Source organism: Rhinopithecus roxellana, chromosome 16, assembly GCF_007565055.1.
Source record: "Rhinopithecus roxellana isolate Shanxi Qingling chromosome 16, ASM756505v1, whole genome shotgun sequence".
Lineage (NCBI taxonomy): Eukaryota > Metazoa > Chordata > Mammalia > Primates > Cercopithecidae > Rhinopithecus > Rhinopithecus roxellana.
The window spans coordinates 41,167,948-41,180,918 of NC_044564.1; the positions used below are offsets into that span (position 1 = coordinate 41,167,948).

General features: G+C 43.0%; 1 protein-coding gene across 1 annotated transcript in view; it reads right to left on the bottom strand.

Moving 5' to 3' along the window:
* Positions 1–5,678: 5,678 nt before the first annotated feature.
* The window catches only part of PSAT1 (phosphoserine aminotransferase 1), a 31,912-nt gene continuing 24,619 nt past the window's right edge, over positions 5,679–12,971 (bottom strand). Inside the window, exons 8-9 of the mRNA XM_010364451.1 lie at positions 7,565–7,702; positions 5,679–6,790 (exon numbers count right to left, since the gene is read on the bottom strand). Coding sequence (XP_010362753.1) covers positions 6,685–6,790; positions 7,565–7,702 — 244 coding nt within the window. The 3' untranslated portion in view covers positions 5,679–6,684. The remainder of the gene's footprint in view (positions 6,791–7,564; positions 7,703–12,971) is intronic.

Sequence of the window (12,971 nt, forward strand, 5' to 3'; positions counted from 1 at the left end):
CTTTTTCCTTCATTTCAACCTTGGTGAATCTGACAATTATGTGTCTTGGGGTTGCTCTTCTTGAGGAGTATCTTTGTGGTGATCTCTGTATTTCCTGAATTTGAACTTTGGCCTGCCTTGCTAGGTTGGGGAAGTTCTCCTGGATAATATCCTGAAGAGTGTTTTCCAACTTGGTTCCATTCTCCCCATCAATTTCAGGTACACCAATCAAACATAGATTTGGTCTTTTCACATAGTCCCATATTTCTTGGAGGCTTTGTTCATTTCTTTTTACTCTTTTTTCTCTAACCTTGTCTTCTCGCTTTATTTCATTAATTTGATCTTCAATCACTGATATCCTTTCTTCCACCTGATCCAATCAGCTATTGTGCTTGTGTCACGAAGTTCTCGTGCCATGGTTTTCAGCTCCATCAGATCATTTAAGGTCTCCTCTACACTGTTTATTCTAGTTAGACATTCATCGAATTTTTCTTCAAGGTCTTTAGCTTCCTTGCGATGGGTTCAAACATCCTTCCTTAGCTCAGAGAAGTTTGTAATTACCGACCTTCTGAAGCCTACTTCTGTCAACTTGCCAAAGTCATTCTCCATCCAGTTTTGTTTCATTGCTGGCGAGGAGCTGTGACCCTTTGGAGGAGAAGAGGCGCTCTGATTTTTAGAATTTTCAGCTTTTCTGCTCTATTTCTCCCCATATTTGTGATTTTATCTACCTTTGGTCTTTGATGTTGGTGACCTACAGATGGGTTTTTGGTGTAGATGACCTTTTTGTTGATGTTGATGCTGTTCCTTTCTGTTTGTTAGTTTTCCTTCCAACAGTCAGGTCCCTCAGCTGCAGGTCTGTTGGAGTTTGCTCGAGTTCCACTCCAGACCTTGTCTGCCTGGACCAGCAGAGGCTGCAGAACAGCAAATATTGCTGCCTGATCCTTCCTCTGAAGCTTCGTCCCAGAGGGGCAGCTGCCTATGTGAGGTGTCTGTCAGCCCCTACTGGGAGGTGTCTCCCAATTAGGCTACACAGGGGTCAGGGACCCACTTGAGGCAGTCTGTCCATTCTCAGAGCTCAAATGCCATGCTGGGAGAACCACTGCTGTCTTCAGAGCTGTCAGAGAGGGATGTTTAAGTCTGCAGAAGTTGTCTGCTGCCTTTTGTTCAGCTATACTTTGACCACAGAGGTGGAGTCTAGAGGCAGCAGGCCTTGTTGAGCTGCAGTAGGCTCTGACCAGTTCGAGCTTCCTGGCCACTTTGTTTACCTACTCAAGCCTCAGCAATGGCAGACGCTCCTCCCCTAACCAGGCTGCTGCCTCGCAGATTGATCTCAGACTGCTGTGCTAGCAGTGAGCAAGGCTCTGTGGGCGTGGGACCCACTGAGCCAGGCATGGGAGAGAATCGCCTTGTCTGCTGGTTGCTAAGACCTTGGGAAAAGTGCAGTATTGGGGTACAGAGTGTCTCGTTTTCCCAGGTAGTCTGTCACGGCTTCCCTTGGCTAAGAAAATGGAAATCCCCCAACCTCTTGCACTTCCCCGGTGAGGCGATGCCCTGCCCTGCTTCAGCTTGCCCTCCATGGGCTGCACCCACTGTCCAACCAGTCCCTATGAGATGAACCAGGTACCTCAGTAGGAAATGCAGAAATCACCTGTTTTCTGCATCAATCACATGGGAGCTGCAGACCAGAGCTGTTCCTATTAGTCCATCTTGAAACGCCCCCCAGGTTCAGGTATTCTTAGGCAATATATATAGAAAAAAAGGCAGGCCATCCACAGAGACAGGGTCAGTGGATACATTAATCAGGGCCTTGCCTATATTCCTATTAATTTATTTTTTCACTAGACTAAAACATTTTACACCTCCTTAAACCTAATGCATATTTCTTATATGTTTACACACTCAAAGCACAAATTCCATACTTGTCCCCCAGTGAGGTCTAAGTTTAATATTCTTGTGTGTGCTAACAAATAAGCAGAACTTTCTGCCTAACCCAACTTTTGCAAACATAAACTTCTTCTAATATGCCCTATTTCCTATTTTCTTAGAAAATCCAATCAACATCTCTAGGATTTCAGATACTACAAGCTCTTATTTCTGTCACATCAAATGAACAATTTTATTCTTTAGCTTCTTAAAGTAAATTCAATAAGCCTTTGCTCATTGCTAGCTTTTCTATCTCTCTTCCAATCTCTTTGATCAGGATCAAGATCAAGATTCTGTCCACTCCGGAATAATAATCCAGGGGTAATTAGAACTTCTTACCTTCTTTAGCCCAAAAGAAACCAATTTATCACAAACTGTCAGGGATTCCATCTTTAAATTACCAAGAGCCCAATTACTGACAGAAACCAGGAATCTTCCTTCCAATTAAAATGATTGATTTCTTTGCAGACTCAGTAGCATTTCACTTTTTAATTATACTCATTCCCCTCAAATGTGAAAAAATTCTTCCTCGTTTTATTTTCCTTCCAAAGAACGTGATACAACAAACATTAATCATGGAGGGCAAGGCCAGACCTGGTAATGCCTTTGGCAGAATTGGACAACATCTGATGTTTTATGCATCTTCAGCTTGTAGAGCCCCTTCAGCTCTAAAAGGAGGGAAGAGGGACTACTTCTTTGTTACCTCACATAATTCACTTAAGTGCATGCCAAACCTGCCAGCTTCAGGTCAGTTATGATGAGACAGCATTAGGCATTTCAATCAACGGGCTCTAGCAGGGCATTCAGGCCGTAGGGACAGAACACGATTTTGTTTCTGGTGCAAAGAACAGAATTGCAGTATTGGATTTTGTTTCTGGTACAAAGAACAGAATTGCAGTACTGGAGACAAAGCAGTGCATAGAGGTAAACACAAGGAACACAAGAAAAAAAATTGTTTTTTCTTGGTTGTATGGCATTAGAATGATTACAAGTTGTAAATCATTTAATTTAATTAATTTATTTATTTTTCGAGACAGAGTTTCGCTCTTGTTGCCCAGGCTAGAGTGCAATGGCACAATCTTGGCTCACTGCAACCTCTGCCTCCCAAGTTCAAGCGATTCTCCTGTCTCAGCCTCCTGACTAGCTGGGATTATAGGCATGTGCCACCACGCCCAGCTAATTTTGTATTTTTAGTAGAGATGGGGTTTCACATGTTGGTGAGGCTGGTCTCGAACTCCTGACCTCAGGTGATCCACCCACCTCAGCCTCCCAAAGTGCTCGGATTACAGGCGTGGGCCACTGCACCCAGCCTTAACTAATTTTAAAAGAAAAAAAAAGTTCCAAGTTCCATTTGGGGAAGAAGTATACTTTAGAGGCTCCAAAGGAACACAAAGCAGCCCCTCTCCCAGCCTCTGCAAGGCTGCAAAGACACCTGTCAATCTACCTTGCTTTCCATTTTAATCTTCAAGGAAAGTCCAACCAGTTCTGGCTCCTGCAGCTTGCTGACCCAGAAGCCTTTACCTTTATCTCCCCTTTTCATCCCTCTCTGCGTGGTCAGCAGGTTGGCATCAGTTCATTCCTTGAGACATACAAAGGTCAAGTTTTTTGCTCTGATGAATATTTTCCAGCAATATCTATTCCAGAACCTCCCTGTTTGGCCAGACACCAGAGATTACCCCTTGTCCGTATGTGGTAGTTAACCATTTTCCAAAAGCTTTCAGATTTATAAAGATGGTTCTGGGGGAACTCACAAGATACTAAATTTCCTCTTTCAACCACAGAATCATATTTGACCACTTTAGTAGAAAATGAAATTGGATACTAAGCTCTTGAAAATATATATATATTAAAAGTCCATGTATGTGGTGATGGCTCATGCCTGTAATCACAGCACTTTGGGAGGACAAGGCAGGTGGATCACTTGAGGTCAGGAGTTTGACACCAGCCTGGCCAACATGGTAAAACCCTGTCTCTACTAGAAATATAAAAGTTAGCCAGGCGTGGTGGCAAGTGCCTGTAGTCCTAGCTACTTCGGAGGCTGAGGCAGGAGAATCACTTGAGCCCAGGAAGCAGAAGTTGCAGTGAGCCAAGATCACGCCACTATACTCTAGCCTGGGCAACAGAGCCAGACACCATCTTTTTTAAAAAAAAAATGTCTGTGTTATGTGAAAGATCATACCTCTCTGCCTTTACTCCAAGCTCAGTTTACAATACTCAGGAAGACCAACATGACCTACATTAAGATTTTTCATTCAGCCAGACGCAGTGGCTCTTACCTGTAATCCCAGCACTTTGGGAGGCCAAGACTAAAGGATCACTTGCAGCCAGGAATTCAAGACCAGTCTGGGCAACATAGCGAGACCCTGTCCTACAAAAATTTTAAAAAGTTAGCCAGGCATAGTGACATAAACCTGTAGTCGTAGCTACTGGGGAGGCTGAGGCAGGAGGATCACTTGAGCCTAGGAGGTCAAAGCTGCAGTGAGCTAGTATCATGCCACTGCACTCCAGCCTAAGTGACAAAGCAAGACCCTGTCTCTAAAAAAAAAAAACAGACTTCACTGGGTAAGTAAGCTTTACTGAGCACCTTCAAGGGCAAGGCAGGACACTAGATGCCGGAGGTAGAGAACCATGGTTCTTTCCATGCTGCTCTATGGAGGAAGAAGGCATATATGCAGCCACCTCGGCACAGTAAAGAACAAAACAGAAATGGTATGATGAAAGAAAAGGATCCCCCTGGTGAGAACAAAGGAAAAGAACATAGTCCCAATGGAAAGGACACAAATGAGTTTAGGAAGAGGTTGGCGGTTGTCATCTGGTCTTCCCGAGTGGGCACAGAAACTCCAGGCTTATGTCATAGTATGGGCCAATGCATGCCACTTTCCAACAATCACAAACACAGGAGAGGTGCAAGAGGCCAGGTCCCGTGCTACAAAGTCCTGACTGACTGCCAGGCTAGGTGAACTGGACTTTGTCTGCATCAACAAGGAGCGCAAGGGGAAGTCATAGTCCAACTGGCTTTGGTGGGACGGGAATATGGGGGTGGAAGAGGCTGCTGAACGATCCACTGAGGGCTGACACAGCAGAGCTAACGTGGCAATGGAACGAAAATAAGCAGATATTTAAGAAGCACAGGTCTAGTGCAGATGACAGGGATGTGCAACCACATATGAAAGGGTGAGGAAGGAGGGGAGGCTGACTCTGAGCGTGACTTTTATGTGTGAACACTTAGTTGCAATCCATGGACTGCCTGGTTTTTGCTACTTAAGACTTCATTGTGGTTATTATTCACATCTTGCATCGAGGCCTTGTTTGAAACTTTTAAACATCCTTAAGGTAAATGGGGGAGTTATTTCAACCCTCCTTTTACAGATAACAGAACCAAGCCTTGGAGGCTGTGACCTGAACAGGGGAGCCAACAGAGATGGGACAGGACACTGGTGGAGTCCTCATCGTACAATCAAATGAAACAGGAAGATAGCTCAAAACAGTCCTAGTGGCATATTTCTGGGGCAAATGGGACAGAGCTTACAGAACTCTACACCTTCAACCGCAATGGAAGGTGGTTTGCTGATAATGCCCGTTTCAAAAGCAAATGGAAAGCTCCCACACTGTGTTGAATTTTTCTAAATGGATGCACAAGAGTTAAATCTTAGATCTTTGGTTGAACTAAATTACCCTTAGCAGGTGCTATTTTCAGACCTCAAGCTTTCCCATCATAAAGTTTAAAAAAGAACAATTTGTCTAAAAAGCAGGTAGAGAAAGTCATTGACAAGGGCTTAGATGTTTTAGGACTTTAATGTCTTTTACATATTCATCATAAAATACTGACAATAGATAAACAATAGGGGAAAGACTTTTCAGCAAAGTATCACTCTCGTCGTCAAACATTACAAAGAAAACAGTCAAGAGAACAAAGGACAGGGTAATTTAACAGAAATGTTTAGTTTAATGGCATAATTGAAAAACAACCAACCAATCAACTTTCTCTTCTACCTCTGGAAAGAACAGTAAAAATGAATCAAGAACTTCTAGATCTTTTTCATAAAACAGCTTAAAAAGAGGAAGGGGAAGGCTGAGGAGGGGGTGCAACTGTTGCTAATGGAATAATGCACAAGGTCAAGGATTTAACAAATTCTAAAAGTGTCTACATGTATCAGTGATAACCGTATTATTAGAAATATAAATGTATAGAGATACAAAGTACATGGTATTAAAAACAGACCTTGCTAATATAAACATGCATAAAGTATGTCACTTCTCTTGTGATAACAGTATAAAGATCGATCTACAGTTCGCCCTTTGCCTGGTACTCTTAAACCGCTCCTTCAGTGATCAATGTTGACCTTGAATCAACAGCCGCTGAACCCAGGAGACCCCACAGATGTCTAGATTCAGCACTTAGAAGCACCTACCCTCTATGCTGTGTGTTCCCATGACTCCAGAAATAATTAATTGCAACTTGCATTATTAAGTCCACAGGCAAGTTTGAAATCTAACTAGAAAAAGTAGCAGCAAAGGCAAAATAAGCAGGAATTTGTTAGAAAAGCAACAAGAAGGTTTCTTAAAATGCTTCCAGTTCAAGTCAGAATTAAGGTGAACATTAGGTCCCACCAGCTTTACAGAGCCGTAGATGTTTGGCTGTTCTTTCAAAAAAGAAGAATCTACAACAAACATGTTCATTTAAGAAAAAGACTGTGTTTGTTAACTTTTTGTAGCCATCCGCAAGTTACTTTAAACTTTGTATGCTGTTCAAGAACAGAGTATATCCTGGTTAGGATGTGTTCATAGCTGATGCATCTCCAAAAAATTTTTCATGAAGGCGGCCAGCTTCTGAACATCTTCAATCGTGACAGCATTATACAGAGAGGCCCGGATGCCTCCCACAGACCTAGAATGACCAAAGATCCAGGCATTGAGAACAAAAACATCTAATTTAGCACCAAAACGACTTTTTCTAGCCACTGGCTCCTGAGAGTTGCAGCACCTGAGACCATCGATTCCAGTCTCCGACCTAAGAAGTCCCGACACCTGGCACAGAGGTTCATGAGTCTCAGTCATCAGAAAATTCTCCCTTAAGCTGTGAAGGTTCACCATGCTCACATTTAACTGAGACTCATTCGAACTATTCACTCAGCAAAGAAAGAAAACAAGAGGAAGAGAAGATAAGCTAGAAGAAGATAGCGATTCTGTTCACCATTCATGAGCCTGCCGTGACAGTGCCAGCAAGATGGGGGCCAGGCCTCTCCCTGCTGCTATTCTCATGTGAGGACATTTATTTTTCATAGAGCATGCAAGACTAGCTACTAATTTGATGTTCAGTTGGAATAATAATGATGCTCTACCTTCGGAACAGACTGGTGCTGGCCTCATCAGAGATGGAATGGCAACCTCTGTGCTATACCAGCAGTGTTAGAGATTTTTCAAAGGTAATTTTGCCAAAACCCCCATGGAAGATGGAGCATCATTATACTCTCAGCTGGGGAATTACACAAAGGGTTCCATAAACAACAGGAAGAGGCACATCCTTATAACAGCTGGGTTGGCCCAACAAAGTATATAACTGCTACTCCAAGCTAAGCAGGCTCCTATAGATTTGTTTTATTCTGCATTTGGAAAACTAAGATAATTCTTTGCCAAGCTTGTGGATTGCAGATGTACTCACCTATGCCCTTTCAAGGACAACATATTGAGTTCAAGAGCTTTATCAAGAAATCTTTTTTCTAAAGCATCATCTCCTTTGGCATTGCCAATGCGGAATGGAATATTCATCTTGCTTCTATTTTGGGGCTCCACTGGACATCTGAAAAACATGTTCATTATTCCAGCTACTTTTCTGAAATGTATGGGCTGTCATAAACAAATCAACAGATTTTTTAAAACATTTCCTAGATGCAAGCAGAAGATTGTTTAAAAAACAAAAAACAAAAAATCTGCCCCAGCACATTTATTGTTTACTTAAGGAAACCAAACTCTTGCATATGGAACAGTGGGTTATCATCCCCTTGTATAACTTACACTTAATTTCCAGCAGCCTCAGTTTCCTCACCTGAAAACTGGGAATAAGAATATCTCCATTTCAGATATTCTCTGCAAGGCTGCGGAGAAATGATAAGTTGGTCCTATAGTGGCTGTAAGGCAAAAATAATGAGCAGCAACTTTAAAGGACTTACCATGGTATTGCCCCAAGCTGTGTGACCTTGAGCAAGTTACTTAACCTCTCTGCTATGCCTCACTTTCCTCATCTGAACAGTGGGAATAATAGAGGAACCTATCTCAACCACCTCAAGTTGTCGTAAGCATTAAATAAGTCAGTCTTTATAGAGAATTTTTGTGGCCCATTTAAAAATAAGAAGAGGTGGAATCTAATTTTCCATCTTTTGAATCTGAGCTGGCCTTTTGACTGGCTTTGGCCAAGAGATTACAACAGACTCTTTGCAACTTCCAAGCTTAGGCCTCAAGAGACCTTACAGCCTCTCTTCCTGCTCTCTTAAAATATCACTGTCCTGGTGGCTCACACCTGTAATCCCAGCACTTTGGGAGGCCGAGGCAGGTGGATCATGAGGTCAGGAGTCTGAGATCAGCCTGACCAACATGGTGAAACCCCTGTCTCTACTGAAAAAAAAAAAAATACAAAAATTAGCTGGGCATGGTGGCGCACGCCTGTAATCCCAGCTACTCAGGAGGCTGAGGCAGGAGAATTGCTTGAACTTGGAAGGCAGAGATTGCAGTGAGCCAAGATTGCACCACAGTACTCCAGCCTGGGTGACAGAGCAAGACTCTGTCTCAAAATATATATATATATATGTATTGCTGTCACTTAAGCATGTCTGAGCTAGTGTGCTGGAGGTAAGTGTCCCAGCCAACAGCCAGCACCAACTGCCAGATTATGTGAAACCACTGTAGACCATCTGGCTCCAAACGAATAACTAGATGATGACTTCAGTAGAATGAGACATCCCAAGACCAGCAGAAGAACCCCCTAGCTAAACTCAGCCCAACCTGCTGACCCAAAAAACTACAAGCAAGAGAATGGTGGTTGTTTTCAGTCACTTAAGTTTTTAAGGTGCTCTGTGATGCAGAAATAAATAACTGACACAATTTAAAACTGTGTCTGCAACACATTAAATGCTATATAAGTACCTGTTAATACATTTATCTTTTTAAAATTTTTTATTTTTAATTTTTCTGGGTACATAGTAGGTGTATGTCTTTATGGGAATAAATTCATCTTTTTATTCCCAGCACCTTGCATAAGGTACATATCGACTCTCAAAAATGATTATGAGTGAATTTTTGTCTAGGAAAGGTTCGTGTTTGACTTCAGTTTCTGCTTTGGAAAATAAGCAGCCAAAATTATTTTTCACTGGCAACCAAAGGAGACAAATGGAAGAATAGCTGACATTACTCTGCAATTAAAACAAAAAAAAAAAGGTGCAATGTGTAATAACCCTCTCTTTCCCTTTGCTCAAGTATATCCTATTTTATTCTTACACTTCTACGGGTAGAATTCATTAAAATTACAGCAAATAAAGGCAGTGTGAGAGGCCCCCTAAGGGAACATCCATAATTCTTATTAAAGTTAATGAGAGTCTAGAACACACCTTCGAGCAAAAGAGAGGCCAAAGGGGAAACCAAATATGTGGAAAAGACTTTGAGCCTGAATTCCAGGCCCCACTATTTGAAGTGGTAGGTTTCATGGCTGACACTGAAATTAAACATTCAGCGGCTACCCTCTTTTGATATTCCACTGCCTCAGGCTCCCAATGTGAGGCTCCAATCAGAGACGTGGAGCAACAAAAAGCACATTTAACTTAAGAGAAAAAAAATTGAAAGCAGGAAGAATTAAGCATCTGTATTTACAGTTCCTCTCCCTCCAATTTACCCATCCTATCATGAAAGTAGAAGATATTACAAAACAATAATGTCATAAAAGCGAGAAATTAAAGACTAAATTGTCATGCAACAAATATTTATGCACTACCCATGGGAGAATGTCTCTAGTATGGGGCTGGGGGTAGGAAAAAAGATGAAAGGAAATTAACTGCTCCCAATCTACAGAGAGATAGCTCCGGAGGGAATCACAATTATACGTAAGAAGTGCTGTGACAGCCAAGGGCTGCAAAGGCAGAGATGCCAGATAAGGAATTATGCAGAGGCAAGGTTGACAGCTTTCAGGGGAGGGGACGCAGCGTGGTTACAACAGATGAGAAGGAAGGGCATCTGGCAGACAGCTGCATCTGCAAAGGCACAAAGGCTTCCAGCAAGTCCGCTGACTTAACTGGAGCACTGGCTTCCTGGCTGGGGTGGCTGGGAAGACCCACAGGGCCGGGGCTGTGGAGTGCCCTGCTGGGAACTGGACTGGATCCTTGAGCAATGAGGAGTAATCCAGTTTGTATAACAAAATGTGGTCTGTGTTTTAGAAAAACAATTATAGCACATAGAGGAGAGACTGAGGGGTGAAGAAACTGGGAATCCACAGACCTGCTGGAAAGCTTTCATGAAGAACTTTCTAGGGTTCCAGTATCTAATATGGCCACAGTAGTCTAAAATGACCAAAGTCATTTTTTCCACTTTTAGGAAGCTACATGGGAACAACCAGATCACACAGCCCTGATGCTACTGTGCATGTGAATGAACCTGTTTTCTGCTTCATTCCTGAAGGTTGCACGTCTATTTTGGATTGTATATTGTGTTTGTGTATTTACGCTTTGATTCATAGTAATGTCTCATGCTATGGGTTTGCACTGAATGCAAACTGTAAACTAAAAAAAGGAAATGGCTGAAAAAAAAAAAAAAACAACTTTCTAGGTCAAAAGAGCTAGGGCCTGTACCAAGGTGCCGGCACTGAGGAGCTTCAAGCATGGGCGGCAAACTCAAAGCCAGCAGGTCCCCGCACTACTCACATAAATGAGTTGGACAGGCCGGTGTGGAAGGTGCAAACAAGCTCTCACATTTTAAATGTGGAGGACTAGTGTGAAAACGAGGCTCTCCCTTTTTTTTTCCTGAAACATATGGCTGTCTCTGTCAAAGTTTCTTTTTCCCAATTTCAGAGGCACATGGATTATGGAATAAGAAACCAGATCTCTAAGTATCTTCCAAGAGCCCAATGTTGGCTCCAATTGTGTTTTTAAACACGGGTGACCCCTGTCAAGCACCACTGTGGGCTGGATCTAGCTCCTGCTCCCCAGTGAGCAGTCCCTGGAGTTAACACCGAATTTCAGAGGTGACTAAGTCTGCTGTTTGAATGGGTTGAGGGGTGAGGTAGGAGAAGGGGCCAAGGTAGACTGAGAGGCTATGTGGGCTATGGATGGGCATGGAACCAGCTGGTAATCCCAGGGCTGCAAAGATTTAAGGAGAAAGTCCAAGTGGGAGCCAGGGAAAGCGCCACGCTTCCCAACGTCTAGGTGGAGCACAGAGAAGATGTCAACAGGCGTTCTGGGAAAGCGGTTTCATGGCCAGAGAAACTTAGGAAAGCTGCATTCACAGAGCTAGGCAGGCCTCCTCATTCCTGACTTCCTGCAGCCTCTCAAGGGCTCAGCGACCACATAAATGAGGAACCCCAGGAAGTCAGACAGGAATGCAGTGATCCCCCATGACTGAAAAACGCTTCCTATTGCGGGGATGAGAATGCTAGACAGTCCCCAAGGAGACACGCTGCTCAGAGACACACCGAGACTTCCCAAGGTACTGGAGGAGGGGAACATGGCGGAGGTACACCTTCAGCCAGGGACACCCATCCCACAAAGGTGGTAAGGCTCAGAAGGGAACGCAAGAAAGTCACAGGAGATGAGAAGGCGATGAAGAAACATCACTCCACCGTCAGGCCCCTCTGAAAGGATGTGTCAGACACACAGGCAATGCGAAAGAAGAGTACGTGAAGAGAAGCCCACCAAATGCAACCCTGTGTAGGCCTCTCCTTACTGCCTGGTTTTGTCAACAAAGAATTAATTTTAAATTTGTACACGATTATGAAAATTTAGAATAAAAATATGAAGATCTGCCACCCCTCTTCCCACAAAGGTGGCTCACCTAACAGTCTGCTGTGCATTCCTCAGGATCGTTTTAGATATACACGTACATCTGTGTGTATATGCGAGTATACATGTATGTGTGTCTATGTGTATATACGTATTTATATATAACTGTTGTAGGTTTTTTGTTTTTGTTTTTGTTTGAGACAGGGTCTCACTCTGTCACTCAGGTTGGAGTGTGGTGGTCCAATCTCAGCCTCCTCCAGCCTCGACCTCCTGGGATCAAGCGATCCTCCCGCCTCAGCTTCCCAAGTAGCTGGGACTATAGGCACGCACCACCACACCCGGCTAATTTTTATTATTATTATTATTGTTTGTAGAGACAAGATCTCACTATGTTGCCCAGGCTGGTCTCGAACTCCTTGGAGGTCAAACAATTTTCCCACCTTGGACTCCCAAAGTGCTAGGATTACAAGCATAGCCACTGCACCTGGCCTTGTTGTAGTTTTTAAAGACTCATAGATTTGTCTGTTTCTATATTTGCTCTTGTTCCTTTTGGTCTGATGATATAACACAGTCATCTTCCCATGTCTGTTAAGAAACTCGCTTCATCCTTCTCAATGCAATTATTCCATATTACCCACAGATCCTAATTTATTTCATCAGACCCCTACTGATGGGTACGTCTCCATATTTTCACCATTACATCCTACAGTGGACTTGCTGGTCCCTAATTTTGTGCACACCACTGTACCCAGGCAGAGTGCCTAGGAAAAAAATTAAGGGCATCAGGAACAAAATAAGAAAGCATAGAAGGAATTCTGCCAGAAGGGTAAATGTGTAGACATAAAAATCCTTGGTCAAAGCGCATGTAAGTTTTGAATTATAATGAGTGCTGCAATCTCATTATAATTCAAATTTGTCCAGATTTATACTCTCAGCAAAAGTGCATTCCCTCACTGGCACCAGATGTTATCAATCCTTTTAATGTCTGCAGATCAAAGGCAAAACATTATCTCACGGTTTTAATCTGCATATCCTAAGGAACTAATGAAGGTGGCATCTTTCCATTTGTCTATGAGGCAGCTTGCATTTCTT